We start from the raw sequence: 21007 nt of genomic DNA, 5'->3' as shown, positions 1-21007 counted from the left end.
ATCTCAGCTGCTTTAGCTAGGCTGGAGGTGGTGGAAGTTTCATTCTTGCTATAGTGGATCTCCTTTTATTTTAATGATTTTCGCCTCACCAACCACCATATCATTTTTAAAGAGAGTAACTATTTAGAAATCTTTAGAGATAACATTTTTTTACTTTAAAATGATCTATATTGCATGGCAAATCTGTCAAAGTATCTTTACTAATTTTGAATTTTTCATTTCTAACTTTTAATGCTATTATTCCACAAAATTTGTGAAACTATAAGGTTATTTTGTAACAGCCAATTTTTGTACCAAAATTTTAATCAGTCTTTTTAGAATTTTGTAAACATTTTAGGATACTTTGTAATAGCTTATGGCTATACAAATAAACTCATTTGCATTCTTGCACTATCATTCCTGAGATTTATGAAGTAGGGCTGTCAATTCGGTTCAGTCCGAACTGAAAATCAACCGAATTTCCCCTGATTCGGTGATTTTCTGTTCGGACGGATCCGAACTCAAAACTGGCAGGCAACCGGGGGGGCCGAGTTCAGCGAGTTCAGGAGTTCGCGAATAAATCCAGCAAATTCGGCCCCCCTTCAGGGGAGCCCGCTGAAGGGGGGCGGGCTGCCCTTTAAACTGATCTGCGCCTCCCAGCTGGGAGGCGCAGATCAGTTTAAAGGGCCCCCGCGCGCCTTCAGGGAATCCCTCTGAAGGCGCGCTGGGGCCAAATTTTCCCCCGAACTCCGGATACCCCCGAATTACCGGGGATCCGAAGCGGGGGAGTTCGGACTTCGGCACGTACCGAACCCACAAGGGTCAAATTCGGCCGAATCCGAACTGTACCGAATTTTTCTTTTTTTGACAGCCCTATTATGAAGTGTTTCTTGTTGTCTTTCTATCCTCCACTTTTGAATGGATGGGGGATCTGCTGGAACTCTTTCTTTATAAATATCAGAAATATATGGCATAAGAGAGGCTTATTGAAATAAAAACTCAAAATGGGATTGTTTGTCCCTTTTGGGGGAAATGGAAAAGTCTGGTTAAGAAGTAGGTTTCAGAAAATAAACTTGGGATGTTTATAAACAATAGATATTTTGTAATAAGGATGTATCTGATGTATTTCACTGAAAGGTGTTGATACTTTTGATATCTACTGAGACAGAGATCACTTGGCAGTCGCTTCTTAGTTGAATAAAGGTAAGCTTCTTGAAACAATAATTCTTAAGTTGGAGGAGTTAGAAACAAACACACAATTTCCTCAATTTTCTTCCTTAAAACTGGTTAGGGATCTCTCTCTTTACTTAAGAGCTATTTCCCTTACGAAAGGACTCTCAAATCACTCCATGCACACACAAGTTCCTTCTTGATCTTAAACAAATGTTCCTCTCACTCCAGCTGCCAGCCTCAACTGTCAGCTTCAACAGTCAGTTCCCAACTGTCAGTTTCCTTAACAGTCTCTAGCAACTGGCACTTGTAGAACTCTCATTTTTTATTTTCAAACCTCCTGCCACTCAAAGTTCTATGACTAGGACAACTCATCCTTATGCAACTGTCCTTCACACTTGTGACCTCTTCTGTGAGCTCCTAAATGCATTTCAAATTCTAATTTACTGCTGGAAACTGGCTGTAGTCAAATATCTCTGCAATAAAATTTAAACTTTTTGTTAAGATTGTGAGCCCCTACCAGAGCTCTTAAGAGGGACTCAGTTTGACTCCCATAGATCATCTTGGAATAAGTTAAAGGAGGATTTTACTCCCAGTGGGCATAGTGATGGCCACCTGCAAAGATGGCTTTAAAAGGGAAGTCAATTCATAGAGGATGGGTCTGTAAATGGCTACTAGCCATGGTGACTAAAGGGAAACTTGGCATTCAAAGGCAGTTAATCTCTAGTTAACTAGTGCTAGGAGGCAATATCATGTGATGGTCTTGGTCTCTGTTACCCCTCTAGGGAAACTGGTTGGCCACCATGTCAAATGGAACACTGGACTGGCTAGACCACTGGTTTCATCTAGCAGGGCTCTTGTTCTTATCTATGGGATGATGACCTCTGAATTAAAACTCTACTGCTGTCTTCACACTTTGCAACTATTATTCAATAAAGCGATTTACACAAACATCAGGCAGAACTACGTATTCTGCTCCAAGAGGACAGAATAATGAATTGCCTCTGGCTGGTCAGAATTTCCTCCTATGTTCATTGTGGTATCTGAGATCTCTTGGAAGAGAACTAGGCAAAGTGACAGTTTCTGACCCACAAACAAAACTAATAAAATCTGTCAGAGAAGTCTTATGAACCACCAATCAAACGAAGGTGACACAAAATTTAGATAAATATTAGGAAATTTCTTTATTGCAGCTGAATATACATTATTACTTGACAAAAGGAATGCATCAAAAGCGAGGCCTGAAAATCAACACAAGCTCCATTTAAGGGAAACAAATAATCAGTAGCTGCATTTTAAAAATAAAATCTTTAAACACTGAATATGTTCAAACACTATTTTCCACCTAATTTATAAAAGTACATTCCTGAAAATACACAGGTTAAAGAACTCATTCTACAAATTGCCCTAGGCAAAAAAATTATCTTAATTACAAAAGAAATAACTTTTTCTACAAAAAAAGATACTTCTTTTTGAAAAGCTTATGCAGAACTGAAGGGTTTATTAAGCCCCTCTTGAAAGCAACCTAACCCAAGATCCTTAAAAGGTAATATTTGTTTGTTTTCCCCTTTACCCTGTTCCTTAGCTTTCACAGAAGGATGCAAGAGAAGTTGTAAGGGAATGCTAAACAAAGAAAATGCATCGCAAAATAAAGACTTTGCGTGTGAAAGGAATCAGAGTTTCTGAAAGTTCTCCAGCCCCTGCAGCTGATAAAATCAAAACGAGGAATGCCAGGCACAGCATGCTTAAAAAAGAAACATCAAGAAAAGACACGGCATATACTGTACACTTCTTTCTTTCTTTAGCCCACGTAACTCCTTTTCTGAACAGTATTTTGAACCCCCAGGCATCAATATTAACTTTATTCAGTAGGGTTCACTGGATCAAGTGCCGAAGTAGTAGTTAATAATCACAAGCAACACAAGAGGATTTTCTCCTGCAAAGACCCTAGGGTAGGATGGGTTTCTGTGTGCTCTATATGTAGAGAGACGTCCTCTGCCTTCCATGGGGCCCCTATATAGGAACACTGGGCCACCCATCAGCGGTGAAGGGGCAGGTCTGGCCTCCAACTAACCCATGTTTTCATTTTCCCTGGAGGAGCTAAAGTGGTCTTTTTACCCATAATCAAGAAAAGGGTGCTGTGAGAGATCGTTTACATGGAGCTTAGATGCTGACTCCTCCTAGCAACACCAGGGTTAGGGTCTGGGCATCATGTTTCAAAACTTGTAGTCTGTTTGCTCTGACCCACAGTGGGATCCACTCAGAACTCTTTCTGTATAGCTCCATCTCAGTTTCTATTTTTGGTCACACTAGATTGTGTTAGAATGCTGCAAACTGATTTCCTATCTTAAGACACAGATAACTTCTGTGATGGAAGGGGAAACACTTCCACGTGCTTCCAAACCACCAGTGACAAAATAGAGACGGCAGTAGACATAGAATCATACAGTTGGAAGGGACCACCAGGGTCATCTAGTCCAACCCCCTGCACAAGGCAGGAAATTCACCACTACCTCCCCTCCACACCTCCAGTGACCCCCTACTCCATGCCTAGAAGATTGCCAAGATGCCCTCCCTCTCATGAACTGCCCAAGGTCATAGAATCAGCACTGCTGACAGATGGCCATCTAGCCTCTGCTTAAAAACCTCCCAAGGAAGCCTGTTCCACTGAGGAACCGCTCTGTTAGAAAATTCTTCCTAATGTCTAGACGGAAACTCTTTTGATTTAATTTCAACCTGTTGGTTCTGGTCCGACCTTCTGGGGCAACAGAAAACAACTCAGCATCATCCTCTATATGACATAGCGCACGTTTTAACTGATCCTGCCATTTAGTATTTCTGGTAGCCAGGGGGAAATTATACCATTGATTCTATTTATGGGGCTTTTTGTTGGTTCCAATCAGGAGCTGAATGAATATAACTGTAATATCATAACTGTTCAAGTGGCAATCAAAAAAATAAATATGAAATCTCCCTAGGATTTTGACAAAGGCTAAATTTCTAGAGAAGGAAGGAAGCATCAAGGGACTGGATAATTATTGGACCCTCTTGCAGGAATGAACATCAACAGCATCATTCTTAAATAGACAAGCCAACAACGTTGATACTAAAGTTAGAGCCAAACTACATGTTTTAGGAAAAATGGGGCTGTTGCCACTCTGTATTTCTTTTGCCCTTTCCCCCTGGAAATGACATCACAACACGTGGTACGGCGTCTCAGGATTCTCCCTGCCTCACATTGCTTATTAGTAGGAAAAGGACTGATCCAATGGCATTATATTATAAATTACACGGAAGAAAAGTAGAAGAGACATAATGTCTAGCTTGACCTTTATACGTTTAAGGCGGCCCCTGGACTGAAAAGTAGGGCAGTGCATGGCTGTGAAGAATAAATGCACAAGAAGAACTGGAATGGCAAAGGAACAGAGACCAACTAAAGCTGGAAGGAGTGGCGTTTCTACATCATCAGGCTATGTCTTTGACAGAAAACCCAGAGCGTCCATATAATTCAGCCTCAAACCTAGCAAAATATTTACACATAGCTATACTGACTGTTAAGTAGCTATAATGTAGGTGATGGAAAGAGGAGAACAGCTTTTGTGATGGATTTTGGATGAAAGTAGGGAAATTCAGTGCGTACCTACAGATATTAGTCACAAATGAAGGCAGGGGCCACACCTAAGCTGCAGGTCACCAAATGTCTTTAGCTGGGTAACTGAAGCAGAGACCATGGGGGCTCTAACAGCCATGGGGGTTGGCAGGAGAGCAGCCTGCCAACCACAGTTCATTAATAGCTGGATGTGCCGTTTTGGGGTTAGCTTCTATTTGACTTTACACATACAGAAACTCCAATTTAGTTCCTCATGATAACAGAGGGCTGGTGGAAGGCTCCATACACAGTTGAGTGGAGTGGTAGGATTCAACCCACAGTCTTTCCAGCTCAACTGGAACCCCTGAGCAAAAATGACGTTTCTGGTGACATCACTGGACTTTAGACCAGACCCCACAGACAAAATGCACTGCTCTAAGGCCATTGCACCGCTCTGCCCTTGCACTGCACAACACTGACCAATCATGTTGCAGCCTTTGTTTACACAAAGCTACACCCCTTTCTTGACCAGTTTTCCACACCGCAACTTCATCAGCATTAGCCCGCAGTCCTTATCAGGCTGTGACAAAACTGGAAAGAAATATACATCTTGAAATGAACAGTGGGATATGGAATGTCTTATTTATGATGAGCAAAATTCCTGAACTTCATATTCATGAGTTTGGTGCATATTCATTCCTCTTCCTGCTATATCACAGTTTTGTCATTCCTATAACAACAAATCGAGACAATAAGGCTATCTGTTATTTTACCAATAAAAGCGTGAATGTTGAGTTGATAACACTGTCAGCCACTCTATCAACAAAAGTAACAGTACCACAAATTCAAGAGATTATGTAATCTCCCCCCCCCTCCTCCACGGCACTATGAGAAATAAAATTATGCAAGTTAATAAATTATTCTATTTTTTATTATTATTAATGCCGGAGACAAAAGCCTTCGATTTGAAACAAACCAGCATTGTTCAAAAAGGGTGGGATGCAAACAGCACAATGCCTAAGAGAAAAGGGAATAGTCAAGGATCATTTCAGAAGGAACTTTTCATGCCTGGAGCAGATGTTAAAAGAGTTTTTTTAAAAGTAAGTAAGAGTTTAGACACAAGTTTTCTGGTTTTGAGAATATCCTTTGCTCAGGTCATAAGATTCCATAACCTTTGGCTGGATTCATGTAAGAGGCCTACAAAAAGAAACTTGCTTAGCCAGAAGCTGCCGGCTTGCTGTAGCAGCGATTGGTTCTGATGGGTGCCAAACTCAGTCAGAGCTTCTTGTTTCTGTTTTCTGCCACTTGAGTTTCCTTAGTTCTCTGTAGTGCGGCAAGAAGAATCCCCATACTGAAGTCTCTGCCTAACCATAGCGCCTGTCAGGACCAATAGCTGCTGCAGTCATCGAGAGGCTTCCAACCATGCAGAAGCTATTTTACACCTCTTGAAAAAACAAGGATCTCACAGATGACTCAGGTCAACTTGCTTGTTGTCAGGCAGCCCATTCCTAAAGGGAGGGGTAGATTTGTGGCGGCTGGAAGCAGCAGAGCCGCGCCATCTCCTCTGAGGCTTTCTAGCTGCTGTGGAGGGGGGAAAAGGCTATTTAATTTTTTTTAAAGGGAAAATGGGGGGAAATGCTCCACTGAAAACAGTGAGGCTATGCCACCCAAAAAGGTGGTACAGCCCCACCGCAGCTGCTCAAGGGGGCGTTCCCGGGGCAAGGGGGGCTAGGAAGCTGCCCAAAAGCAGCTCCGCCCCCAGGAACGCCTCCCCCACGCCTGCATGGCCATTCTCTTCCGGGATGTAGTTTCCAGACTGGCTATGCTGACGGTGGGGGCCAGCAGAACTCCATTGCTCCCAGACGCCAGCATGTTTGCCCCTGCACCGGCGTGTTTGCCACGTTATCCTGTGTGATAAAGTGCCACCTACGCCGGCGCAGGGTCACACCGGCTCCTAAGGAGATCCCCCCTTTACGATTACAGCCTGAGTCTTTTCAGCACAGCAACACCTGCTATTTAGTTGGGCTTCCTGACAGGAGCTGGGTCGGCCACTCTTTTCAACAAGAACCCTGCACTTTTGGAGTTTCTGACAAGCCAACCTTAATAATGTGCAGCTGGCAGATACTTATTTTGTCAAATAAGGGCTCAATACAAGATGGATTTCCCCCTTCTTACAAGCGGCATTGTTAAATTTGGATTAATCCTCTCTTCAATGGGTTTTAAGTTCTAGGAGTGAGAAATGAACATTTACAGGCAATTAGGTTCCCAAGCCAGCAGGAAAATTGCCACTACTGCTGGAGGCCCAGGCCAGCTGCTAAGATTGTTCTCCATTTGGGGGGGGGGGGAGAAACAAAACAGAAAGCAGCTCTCCCTTTTAGTTCAACAGCTGCAAAATAACAACAGCAAATATTCTGTAGCCACTGTCCAGCCAGGAACAAGCAAGAGCTACTTCAGCATCAGCGAGACTGAGCTACTCAACCGTTCACCATGCGGGACCAGAGGGCCTCAATAGTCTCTCCTCCTGGATGGCAACTGACTGCCACTGTGGGAAGGATTTTAAAAAGAGAAATGGCTGACCAAAGAGGGTCATTTCAGCTGCTATCAACAAGGCTCAGAAAGAAGGAAAGGAAAATTTATTTCCCCTCTTCACAAGTACACACTTAACATGGCCCAAATGAAAGCACAGAGTACACACCCAAGCCTCAAACTTTCCCTTCTTCGTGTTCTAAAGACAGAGCTATTCCGCCAGGCCTATGGTTGAGGCCAGTGACAGTTGGTTTTCATCAATGCTGGGTGCCCTACCCTGCACACTCCCCCACCTTTGTACCTAGGGTTGCCAAGTGCCCGGTGGTGGCAGGTAAAATCCCGCCGATCAACTGGGCTGCCCATTGGCCAGCTGATGGAAACCATAGAGTTTTGGCTGAGATCGCTAGAGTGTCTGTGTCATGTGCATGCGCATTGCGCACTGCAGCCACGGCCCCGGAGCTCCCGTCGGTGGAACTACAGACCTGGAAAGCCTATTTGTACCATTCTACCTTTGGGGATGTGGACTGCAGCAGGTTTTGCTGTGGCTTATATTTCACACTTGGGGTGCCTTTTGGATATTATTGACTATTGTATATTATTAACTGTATGGGCTGTTTTTAGTTATGGTATAGTATTGACTGTATATTATTGACTATTGTATATTATTGACTGTATGGGCTGTTTTTAGTTATGGTATAGTATTGACTGTATATTATTGACTATTGTATATTATTGACTGTACGGGCTTTTTAAATTATTGTATATTATTGGCTATTGTATATTATTGACTGTACAGGCTGTTTTTAATTATTGTTTTAAACAGAAAGTCAGTGAAGAATTGAGGCAAAGATTATTTAGTGTAGACTTCAGTAGTACCCAATGCAGAGCGCGTTGAGTTTGTTCTACTGCTGCAATGGGAATTCCCCCGCCAGAAGTTCTTCCCATATATTTTAACATTTTAACTTCCCAAAATCAAAGGTGTGCTTTTACCCTGGCAAGGCTCAATGCTTTTCCCACACAGGTATTAAATGGCCGCTTTTTAAAAATTCCTTTTAACGACCACTTGTGTGATTGTGGAAACAGTGTAATTGAAACTCTAGATCATCTGTTCCTCTTTTGCAAAATTGGAAGGCAGAGAGAACTCACTGTATTATACCTATTCTAGCCAAGTATGATCTCCCTTTAGAACCTTGGACTATGCTGTTTTCTTTATCTGACCTCGATGCTGATACCAAGAAAATTTACCAGATTTTACAATACTTAAAGCATGTAATCGTCTTAAAACTGTCACGATAAAATGGTTCTATTTTGTACCAAGCTTTAAGGGATCATGCTGTTCTTGTAAAACTGTTTCTTCCATACAATGTAAATGCTTAAGACTTTGTCAATGAGCAATAAAGGTTGATGAGAATTATTGTTTTAACTGTTTTAATATGGTTTACCTTATAATTTATATTTATGTGATTTGCCCTGAGCCCAGTCTAGGTTGGGTAGGGCAGATTATGAAAGTGAAAATAAATAAATAAATAAAGAGGTTACTTCAAAACAGGAGGAGCTATAGGTTCACTCCAAGAATGTATGACCTCTGTTCGATACCATCCAAAACATGAGCCAAGGCTAGAGGAACAAACGGCAAGGAAAGGCAAGATTTGAAGCAGCCAGAATAGCAAGTATGTGGCAAACAGAGGCAGAAAGACAGGAGACAGTACAGGAAAGGAGAGACAATGCGCGCGCACAGAGAGATGAGGGATCCCTTGTCCACAAGAGAAAATCCGAGGGTTGAGGCACATACATATCCCTGTCATGTTTACCGTTGTGCCTCTGTACTTCTTGGAACAACACATTCAAGGAGCACAAAACCAAGCCTTTGGAAGTCTAGACTCTGACATGTGGCTAGCCACTGTGCACATGGAGCATCAAGCCCCAATTTTGTTTTGTGTTGACATGTGTACATTCGGGGGAGGGGGGGGAAATACAGAAACAAAAACTTGCAGATCGGAGCTTTTATATTGGATCCATTCTGATTCCATCAGCTTAACCAAAGACGAAATACTCTCCCTCTTCCTCATGGCCTTTCAGGTCTTTAAGATACATTCAAGCAAAATGTGCCAAAAATACATATACTAAAGAGATGGAGATAGAACCGACATGAAAAAAACATAATAATAGAGTGCCAAATCTCATTATTCTTCATTATGTAATGTTAATCATGGAACACAGCAGAGGCTGGAATTTTGAAAGCCGTCATTTCAATCCTGCTCTATTTTTATATTAATCTATTTGGGGTTTTTAAAAAATTAAACATACTATCGTTAATGTCAGTCAGGAAACCTTTTTAAACAGACAAACCCTGGGATACCCAGTCTGATATCAACACCCGCTTGGCCTCTGTATTTACAGCAGCCGAAAGGAGGCGATTGGGACATCTTGAGGACTTCGGGAACACCACCTTTCAGCAAAGGGCAGATGGTTGAAACATTCATAACGAGTCCTGACCAAGTGGACTTTCTCTCACAGTTTCAGAGGAATCATCTGAGATGTAACTCAAGTCTGGATTCGGAAGCGAGAGTTCTTCAAACTTTCTCTCGTCTCCTGTGTCGTACCTGCCACCGTTTTCATCCTTTATGACGCTCGAGTTCTCGGTGTCACTGTCTGAGCTCTCGTTGCCTTCTTCTTCTTCTTCTTCTTCCAGAGACTGATTTTCATCTGCATTGCCTGACTCCGTGGAGTCAGAGGGCTGAGGGCTGGAGGAGGGAGACTCTCCTTCAGAGAAGCTGCTGAACTCTGGCTGACCTGCCATCTGGCTCTCGGTCCGGCATTGTGCTCTGGTCTCTTCCAGCTCTGCAGCTGCCTCTACTTCTGTCAGCTTAATGATCTCATTCCCAACCCTATTTGCGTTGTCTTCGTCAGAAGGAAACCGGGGTAATGACCGATGAAAATGACTGGGTTTGTTACAGTTGTTTTGGTGGGTGCACGATTCATCAGAAGATGGGGCTATTTTCTTTGGAAACATCACATCTGTTTTGACAGCACAGGGTTCTTCCAGTTCCCTTGCCGGTCCACCTAAAAGAGAGAAATGGGACAGGATCGCACTTCTGTGGGTATAAGGCAGAGTTTAAGGATCTGGATTAGAAACAAGAAACCCGCACAGAACGAATTAATTTGTAATCTGTTCTCAAGGAGACGGATCTTTTTAGGACAGTTCAGGGCCCAACTATATTATCTTTTCTGTGCACATGTGCATTGTGATTCCAAATCAGCCAGCATATTCCTGGGATTAAGTTCCAAGCACAGAATGTAGTCCTCAAACAAAAATACTTCAAAGATAAATTACTATGTTAGATTGCTGGACTTCAGTTAATTTACAAGTTCAAAACAATGGACCCGCCCTGGGCTGAATAGGGACACAGATTCCTATATCACTACAGATGCTAGTTTTCTGCCCATAAGCATGTCCCCCCTGCTCAAATCAATCTGATTACATTTTGCACGGTATCTAGGCATCTTGACTCCTTTCTTTGCAACACCCCTCTCACCTTCAGAGTGGGACAGAAGGACTAGGGGATCACCATTCCTACTCATGTCTGACAAAGGGAGCTTTGACTCTAAAAAATCTTACACCCTGAAACTCTTGTTGGTCTCTGAAGTGCTACTGGACTTGAGTCTTATGACGCAGAATGCTATGGGTAGCCGTGTTAGTCTGTCAATAGCAGCAGAAAAGAGCAAGAGTCCAGTAGCACCTTAAAGACTAACAAAATTTCTGGCATTCTAGCTGTGCCTGAAGAAGTGAGCTATGGCTCACAAAAGTTCATACCCTGCCAGAAATTTTGTTAGTCTTTAAGGTGCTACTGGACTCTAGCTCTTTACTACTGAAGCAGAATGCATAATACATGTTCAGTCATGCAGACCTGGGGAAAATGTAATGTGTAGATAGACCCTTCACTTCAGATATCAACAAGGAGATTTAGGAACATAGCACTTATCTCCCCCCACCCCAGGAATCTATGCTTTTCAAGAAGGAGGAGGAGGAGGAGAAGTAGAACTGAACTGCAACTAACTCATGGCATCCCCAACCATGGGGTGGTTCAAGGCAATAGATGAGCAGAGGTGGTTTGCCAATGTCTTCCTCCCCAGTCTTCCTTGGTGGTCTCCTATCCAAATACTGACTGTGGACAACCCTGCTTAGCTCCCAAGCCCTGACAAGCTTGGGCCAAACAGACCATTCCAATAATCCCTGGGTGTAGAACATCAGCCAATTCCAGGAAAAAAGTTTTAGCTTTCCATGCTTGAGGGGCTATTTTGAGTGGAAGGTGGTTTCCAACAATTTTGACCCTGCATCCGCACTGCGAAGTGAAACAGCCTCACAAGGACGGTACCATTTGCCCATCCCCAATTCTGTATTGGTACTTGCTTTTCCTCAGACTTTCTGTCCTCCTAACAAGTACAGGTGTCTGAAGCTGCTGAGATTCCCAGGAAGCTGAACTCTGTACCAGATAATGGATTTGGTGGGATTTTCCCCCCTCTCGATGCTACTGAGCTGCAGCATCGACATATCCCCTGCTTATTAGCATGCTCTTCCTGTGCAATTAGCTACTATGGGGAGAATGGAAACCCAGAGAGAGCCTCTGTACTCCATGGATCAAAAGCCTGACTCAATATAAGACAGCTTCATAATGAGCACAATCCAGCCAATGCTGAGCATTTTTTATTTTAATGGGAGAGCTCAGCAGACAAGCCAGTCGAGCTGCATGATTCATATCTACCTACAAACATTTCACGACACATTTAGCTCTGGATGAACCAGCCAAACTTAAGAATGTTTAAAGGTCCATGTTCTACTTTCCCACTGAAATAAAAATGCTTAACGTCGGCAGGATTGTGCCCTTTATTAAGCTACAATATACCGTCAGACATTGGGTCCATTTAATCTAATCTGACTGGCACCTCTCAGGGGTCTCCGGTAGAAATCTTTATTTGTTTTTTTAAAAATCAGGGATCGATACACTGGAAATTCCAGCAGTTGAATCTGCCATGTGAAGTTAACTGAGCTATGAACCCTTTATCATAGGTTGGATCAAACCAGCTTTTCTGCTGGTGAGAAACGGAGGAGGCGGTTGCCTGTGACCACCCAAAAGGCTGGGGATCATGGGACCTGCAGGGACAAAAGCCATATGGGATGGTGACTGAAGTAAGGAGGGTAAAGTGAATATTCTGGCTGGATTTAACCCTTCTTCCCTTCACCTACCCATAATCTTTCCCACCGCACTATGGTGCCAATATTTACAATTGTAAATTGGGCTCCAAATAGATTATGCAAAATGAGTAGCTTGGACATGCAGGAAAAGCAATTTTTTTTTCATATTTTAGATAAAGAACTTCTAATGTTTTTGATACAAAATTTGGCTGTATGTGTATATATAGGAGCCAGAGTGGTGTAGTGGTTAAGAGCAGTGTACTCTAATCTGGAGAAATTGGATTGATTCCCCACTCCTCCACACAAAGCCTGTTGGGTGACCTTGGGCCAGTCACAGTTCTCTCCGAACTTTTTGAACCCACGCGGAGGCCGGCAATGGCAAACCACCTCCGAATGTCTCTTGCCTTGAAACCCCTATGGGATTACCATAAATTGGCTGCGACTTGACAGCACCTTCCACACACTATATATATATATCTCCACATATATATGAGAACAGCCTTGATTATAGCTGATCTAAATGTATTCAGGAGAAGCAAGGGACTTCCAGAATAGACTCAGAACCCGCAGTAAGGTGTGGAGAGAGGAGTTTGCTTACTTGTTAATTTGACAGAATAATTGTCCCCCGAGCCTTGTTAGATAATTGGGGTTAGTCTGCCTGCAATATTTTACGATTGGAATGCTTAATGGGCTTCTTCAAACTATGCTTATTTTTGACTAGGGGAGAACAGAAAATCAGTTGACCAAGTTCAGGGAACCAAATCACACTTGCAGTCAGATTTTATCTGACATTGTGATAGCTTAAAAAAAAGGAAAAGAACTGAAGGAAAAAACCATGTTCTAATTGCTGTGAAGAACTAGTACAAAGAGTTTGCTATGCATCACAACTGTCAGAATAAGAAGCTGATAGGAAGAACCAAAATTGTATGAACTTTGCAATAGAGGCCATCCCTCAACAATTAATTTTTTTAAAAAAAATACTGCATTTAAATTATTTTATAGCCAATATACTAACCCCCCACCCAGCATGTGCTTGTGCACGCACACACACAGTGATGATTGGGGAGGGAACTGGCCTCACCAGAAATCCCAATCAAACACCCAATCAACTCTATCGCCAACCTTAGCTCACAATTATGCAAAGGATATACATGGTTATAATACATGCAAAAAAGCAGCATTGACGTAGTAAGAAGAGCTGGTTTTTATATGCTTACTTTCTCTACCTTTTAAGAAGAATCAAACCGGCTTACAATCTCCTTCCCTTCCTGTCCCCACAACAGACACCTTGTGAGGGAGGTGAGGCTGAGTTTGAAGAGAACTGTGATTAGCCCAAAAATACCCAGCTGGCCTCATGAGCAGGAGTGGGGAAACCAACCTTGTTCTCCAGATTAGTGTCCGCCGCTCATGTAGAGGAGCAGGGAATCAAACCCAGTTCTTCAGATTAGAGTCCACTGCTCCTAACCACTACACCGCTGGGGACATACCAACAATAAGGATATTGTACTATCCACTGGAAGCCGCCCTGAGCCCAGCAGCACCAGTGAGGGAGGGATATAAATTTAATAATAAATAAATAAAGAGGGGGGATTTAGGCTCAGATTCCACTTTGAGGAAACACAGAGGTGAAGGAAACATCTGCTCTTACAGATCAATCCTATGTTTTCTTAGCAGCAAGTCCAACTCACCTAAATATGATTTACTCCTATATTAAGTCTGATTAGAAGTGCAGACTGAAAGGCTTACTACTAAGTATCAACAGAACTGCAGGCACACCAAGTGGCATGTATTATGGAACTGCAGTTTTATGTTTCTAGTCCTTCTGGCAAGATGTTCCTGAAAACATAGGCCCATGTCTGGTGGAAGCTCAGGTGCTGGAAGAGTTGCAGGATACGAATGGAAAGAGTGTGGGGTGGGTATTCAGTGTTTCTATTGCTCCTTGCTCCCAACACTACATATTCTTTCTTTCCTATCAATTTCTTCACACAATGCATAGTCACATTGCAGAACTCCCTGCCCAAGGATGTGGTGATGGCTGCCGACTTGGGAGGCTTTAAGAGGGGAGTGGACATGTTCATGGAGGAGAGGGCTATCCATGGCTACTAGTCAAAATGGGTACTAATGATGCACACCTATTCTCTTCAGGATCAGAGGAGCATGCCTACTTTATTAGATGCTGTGGAACACAGGCAGGATAAATGCTGCTGCAGTCGTCTTGCTTGTGGGCTTCCTAGAACCACCTGGTTGGCCACTGTGTGAACAGACTGCTGGACTTGACAGACCTTGGTCTGATCCAGCATGACTTTTCTTCTGTTCTTCTGTTCTAATTCCTACATATCTTTTGCCCTCTTTAAATTATGAAAGACTACAGAAAACATGACAATGTTGCTATTTAATATCTAACAGAACTGGGCTGGATGCCACAGTTCTGTTCCACTACCAGAGGTGTTTTCTTCTGGCAGAAGAAACCTTCCTCTTATAAAAGATGCTCAGAGGAGCATTACTTTTTATGTCCTATAAATTTGCCAGCACATTTATGTATAATCAGTCAATTTTGGATTGTATCACCTTTAACAAGAGCCATATAGAGTATGTTCCCTAGTAAGAAAATCCCCTGCATGTAGCAACTTAGCACATCAGGGAGAGGGCTAGACTATGGTCCAAACTACATGTTACATCAACTATGTGATCACCAAGGGGACTTGCAGAGCTGCAAGTTCTCTGTAGGAACTCAATTTGGAAGTACTGTAGGGGCCCAATTCAGATTGGGGCCACAGTGCACAGAGTTGAGGGGCTCTTAATTCTCCTCCGCATCGTTTTCTGACCCAAAACAGCCCACTGGTGGGTTGCACATATAAGCAAACAAGTCCCCATAATGACCATGCAGTAGACAGAATGTAGTTTGTCCCCTATTCACTGCTGAATTTTGAGACATTTTTCCAGTGTCATTAAAATATGGGGATAGAACTTTCTATCATGGAGGAGTGTCGTTCATCAACTCTCCATTTCCATTCTGAAGTGCTACAACTATAAATCTACCACCGTTGCCTACCAACTGATTGCACATGGGTCTCCCCTGTGCACTTCCTACATTAAGCTGGTAAACATGAGACAGCCTGCAGTCTGGTTCTTTCGTATGCTGCTAGGGTAAAATAACTGTGTGGGAGGAGCCTGTAGTATAGCGCCAGGGTATATAAAACACTGCATTATTTGTGTGTCTACATTATAACTGAAATATAAAATCCATGGTTTCTTTCTGAGTTCCATTTTAAACAACACACAATAGAAAGTGAACAACCACCTGGTCAGGTTTCTTAAAATATATGATAATGGTCAGGTTTCTTAAAATATATGATAATGTATACCATTGGGATGACCCCAGATGTTTACCTTCTTTCTTCTCTTGTGGCTTATCAGTGAAAGTTAGCAAGGGCGACTGAGACCTTTGGATAACTGGAAGAGCAGGGTCACTGAATGTGATAGTATCCTTGCCACCTGCAATTTAGGGGGATACAAAAGTAATTAACTCACTGGTACATGCCTAGAATATTCTCTAATGTGACATTTCAAAGAGCAAGAGTACAGGATCTGAACATCATTGACTATTCTCTACAGCTTTTAGAGGCAACATCAGCAACAGTTAGATTACAAGCCAAAATGTATGACAGTTGAACAGTAGCAAACCCAAAGAGTACATTTTGTACCAACAAATCTGTTTTACTCATTTGGCACAAGAAAATTATCCAGCCAGATGTCCTCTATTGCAACTGGACCAAAATGAAGCAAATATTTTCAGGCTAATGTGTAACATTAATATAGATAATATTTCAATTCCATGAGTCCTGAGAAATACCCAACATGGACTCTCTTCACTGTCTATATTTTGCCTGTATAACCAAGCCCTCCCCATGAGGCCAAAAAATAGTGAATGGAATCAAGTCTGGTTTCAAACTCAGATCTTCTTCCAATGCAAGTTCCAGTTTCATTTTAAAGTGACTCAATATGCTTTCCATGCAACAAAATTCCAGAGACAGAAAGATATTTTAGATTTTTGTTTTTTATGGACGAGTCGACTACAAAGAATTTGGTTGGCAGAAAAGGCAGTAACTCCATTGTGATATTTCATTCTCAAGTAAGCAAACCAATGAGCACAACCAACTATAACTGAAGAGGCTCTACCGCAGACTATAACTATCTAGAATAAGATTATAGATGTCATCAGAAATTACAAAAATTCACTTGATAGACATGGGACACTCCAATAAACAAATACTATTAGCAAATTGAAGCAATACAAGAGGATAAATTGAGAATTATAAGGTCTAGTCTTAGCACACCTATGAACCCAGTGGGTAGTTTTAGGCAAGCTACACGCTATTCACCTCCTCCTATCATCTGCGATACAAAAATAAGAAGAAAGAGAAGAAAAGAAGGTTTTTCTCCTCTGCTTTTCTCTACCCTTAAAAGTCTCAAAGTAGCTTAACTATCATATTTCCTTCCTCTCTCCACAACAGGCACCTTGTGAGGTTAGGTGGGGCTGAGAGACTTCTGAGAGACTGTGACTAGACCAAGGTCACCCACCAGGCTTCATGTGGAGGAGTGGGAAATCAAACCTGGTTCTCCAAATTAGAGTTCGCTGCTCTTAACCACTGCACCACGCTGGCTCTCAATACGAATCATGATGCCAGATTATCTTTCAGAATCACTGTGGAGATTTCTAAATAACGGAGCTACAGGGAAAACTGCAGCCCATTTCTTTGGCTCCAGTATCCAAATAATGAGAGCTACCTACAGAATTATATATAGACCACCTTCATTACTGAGGGCTTTTTTTTTTTTTTTTTGGTCTTTAACAGATTTCTGACACACGATTAGAAAGGTTGCGCTTCTAGCTTGAGACACCCGTAATGAGCCCTTTTTTCAGTATATATTGGCATTTGGCCTCTGGAAAAAAAAAAACCCAGCTCCTTTAGCTTGTCTCATTTTGAAAGCTCAAAAACCATCACGAGTCACTTTTGAAAACATAGCCATAAGCCTTCTGGTCGAGAAACAATTAAGCGTCTATACAGTGTTTATCAGAATGGTTCTGTAGGCGCTAGCTTAGGAGAAGTCAAGAATCCTGTTGCTAATGGCTTTTTGGCAGCGGCAGCACAAAAAAGTGTAGCCTTTCCCGGCTTCATATCTAACAGCTCCCCCTTGTTGCTGCGATCAAAATCAAATTAAAACAACGTCACACTGGAAGAGAAAAGAGTCCATGTGGATTTCATAACGTGCAGAAATTATAGGCCTGTCACTAACAAATGCTGTTTGACCAAGAGAAATTTCCCTTGGCATAGGAAAATTTTGTTAGAAGCAGGAGGGAAGGGGGAGAATTCTGTCAAAAGAGGAAAAGTTTTCAGGAGGCAAGTGCACAAAACAAAGACACAGGAAAGAGGCCAGTGGTGTTCGTAACTCAAAACACATCACGGGAACCTTGCAAGGGGAAAAACGGATAAGGAAGCAAGGGCCAGCAGGGAAAGGGTTCAGCTCCTCTTCTTCCCTGTCCTTCTCCCAAATCTACGTTATCTTTTTGAACAAAGTGATACTACGTCTGTGTTACAGGAGACCTTAACTTCTTGAGCCTCGAGAAAAGGTGGTGGAGACCACCACAAAATGGCTGCCAAGAAAGGCAAGACGATCACAGAATGGCTGCGAAAAGAGGCAAAACCTATTCAATAAATGCAAAAGCAGCTTAATATAAAAACACCCCTCTGCCAAATTTATCTATAAATTCACAACAAATAAAGTCAAAGCTAAAGGCTTAGGCACAAACCCAACAGACCTTCAAACATGACTAAAAGAAGGCCCCACCAAACTACTGTTGATAAGAGTAGGACATCATATTAAGATCCCCTGTTCTAGGACAATCTCAGGACCTGGTACGGTTCATAGTGTCCACGACTGTCCTTCCAGGCACTTTGAATCCCAGCTCTTTAAAGTTTTAAAGGTCAAAAGCAGCACCTTGAATTGGGCACAGAAACAAACTGGAGAGCCTGTGAGGTTATTAGTCTACTAGGGTTACTTGCTCACTGAGGCCACCTCTCCACTGTGACCATTTGCCAGATCTCATTGCGATGATCATCATAATCACACAACAAGTAACTTCACCCTATCCATGGATGCCAGGAATATGGAGCTAGGGTGTGACTATCTGCTGGGTGATGAGGGCAAACATGATAACACTGTAATCGGTGGAACAGTGATCCCCCAGTGTGGAGCCTATGGGCCTCAGGGTGTCCACTGATAAGTTTCCTGTTGCCCATTTCTTTCTTCCCGAAAGCAAAGAGCCAGTCCTGGCTTTCCTCCAACTCAAAGGAACAGAAGGTGTTTCTGAAGAGCCTAAGAGGTATCCCCCATTCAGAAACAGCTGCATCCATTATAACAAGATACTTGGCTTGGAACCTCTCAACATGCTATGACTGGTCCCAGGTCACATGGCAGCCATTTGGTGCTGGCCTTGCCCCCTCCATGGCAGCCATTTTTGTGGTAGCATCCACTACATGCTCTCAAAGATCCAAGAGCTCAACAAGATTGGGTTCCCTGGGGCAAAGGTTGCAGAGAAAGGGCTGTGCGGACATCATTGGTGGTGACAACCTCATAGCAAGGGTAACGTGCAAAACTGGCATATCTAAATTATTAACTAAGGTTGGGTTTATACCAGTTTGGCTTCCATTACCAAGTCCCAAGAACTGCACCATCAGGGATTCCTTAGCAACTTCCTCTGCCCCCTCATGACAGCATTACTTGGGGGTCTCTGGAAAGTTGGAATTACTATTAAACCAGTTTAGGTGGGTGATGTGGATACATTCACATTCTCTATTTACTATCAATGTCTATGACCATACTTGATTTTGGAGGACATAAACCAGCTAAGAGTAGTGTAGAAATAAAACATAAGTAAGTACTCTAGATGCTGACCCCAATCAAAATCAACAAGTTAGAAGGAACAGAATTTCTTGACTTAATGCTTGTACAATTTCTTTTCTTTTTTTAAAGTCACATTGTGCAGAACTTACAATTATTAAATCAAGAACGATTTCAAATTCTCCCTTATTACCATTTCCCCCAATTAAGAAGGATTTTACACAGCCCACTCTATTTCTCTTCTGGCTATCTAACTTACCCAGCTGAACATCTTAATCTGACAGATAAAAAAAACATTCCAATAACATTTCCATTTATTTACATGCAGTGACAATATTTAATGCACCGCTAAGATTAGTTACTAAAAATACACATGTCAAGAAAAACCTACTCCCAAATCCCACTGAGACATTGTAGCTCAGGCCTTCAGGCAGCAAGGGAGGGGAAAAGGGAAGGAAAGAAAACAGTTATTATATAAATATTAATTTGGTGTCTAGACAGAGAAATAATAGAGCAAGATATTCTGAATTGTCATTGCCTCTGTTTTACCATTGTTCTGTTTAAAATGGTCAAAACTCAGTTTAGTGGATGGTAAAATTACCTGAGACGGAACAAATGGTAGATGGACATTTTATACGCTCCTAGAAGTACGATGTAGACTTGACTAACTGTTCTGTCAGAATACGTAAACTGGTTAAGAAACTTGGCTACAAACCAAGTTGGAAGATGTCAAGGGGTTCAGTTGCACCTGAACAACTAACAAAATGTATTCCAGCATAAATTTTTAAGTTAGCGCTCATTTCATTAGATGCGTTGGAGTGTTCACCCATTGTGGAAGCACCAGATGAAGTGACTCCTGACTGTCAAAAGCTTACCCTGGAATAAATATTGTCATTCTAGACGTGCTGCAAAAAAACTAACTCAGCAACTCCTCCGGAAGTACCACTACGGTCTGATGAGGAGGTTTGCTTTTAACTGTACATGATGTCTGTATCATATATGGTTAAGAAAATTTCCTTACTCTCCAGCCTCTCCCTGCAAAGCAACAAGCCAATCTCCCTTGCCTCTCCCTAGGGGACCTAGGGGACAAAGCTTAATTCTGAAAGCTAAATCGAGATTTCACCACATGTCTGGGGCCTGAACCAGGGTTAAGACTACAAAGCACAGTGAATACTAACCATGGTTACGTACTTTGTCTGCACTGAGCTGTGAGTTCATTATTAGGCTTGTATTAAAGGGACCTGCATTAAAATGTATAACTATGGAGACATGGTGTTCTATAAATAGATGGAACTATCACATATGACATGCAGGTTTCCCCACGGGAGATTGTTCACCATGCAATCTGATTTAGGAAATCTCCAGTTGGCCCAAATACAGAGGGTGCAGCTTGAACAAGACAAATGGATGACTGCAGAGGGGAAGAGTGAAGGAAATATTTGAGATGGCAAACAAAGGAACAGAACGAAGAGCAAAAATACATGAAAAGAACAGTTACATTGTGTAGCTGTACATTTGCTGGGCAAAACTACATATTACATATATGTCTCTGATCTGATGCTTATTTGTTCTTTCTTTTTTTAAAAAATTGCTTTGCTATTTAAAGGGGATGACCAGCATGGAAGAGGAACCCTTTTCTCTCAACC

General features: G+C 42.2%; 1 protein-coding gene across 1 annotated transcript in view; it reads right to left on the bottom strand.

The window, feature by feature from the left end:
- Positions 1-9743: 9743 nt before the first annotated feature.
- The window catches only part of CCDC149 (coiled-coil domain containing 149), a 77419-nt gene continuing 66155 nt past the window's right edge, over positions 9744-21007 (bottom strand). Inside the window, exons 11-13 of the mRNA XM_056855582.1 lie at positions 19753-19785; positions 15849-15953; positions 9744-10327 (exon numbers count right to left, since the gene is read on the bottom strand). Coding sequence (XP_056711560.1) covers positions 9744-10327; positions 15849-15953; positions 19753-19785 — 722 coding nt within the window. The remainder of the gene's footprint in view (positions 10328-15848; positions 15954-19752; positions 19786-21007) is intronic.

Source organism: Euleptes europaea, chromosome 9 (genome assembly GCF_029931775.1).
Source record: "Euleptes europaea isolate rEulEur1 chromosome 9, rEulEur1.hap1, whole genome shotgun sequence".
In the NCBI taxonomy this organism is placed as follows: Eukaryota; Metazoa; Chordata; class Lepidosauria; order Squamata; family Sphaerodactylidae; genus Euleptes; species Euleptes europaea.
This window is presented reverse-complemented; position numbering and strand designations above follow the sequence as displayed.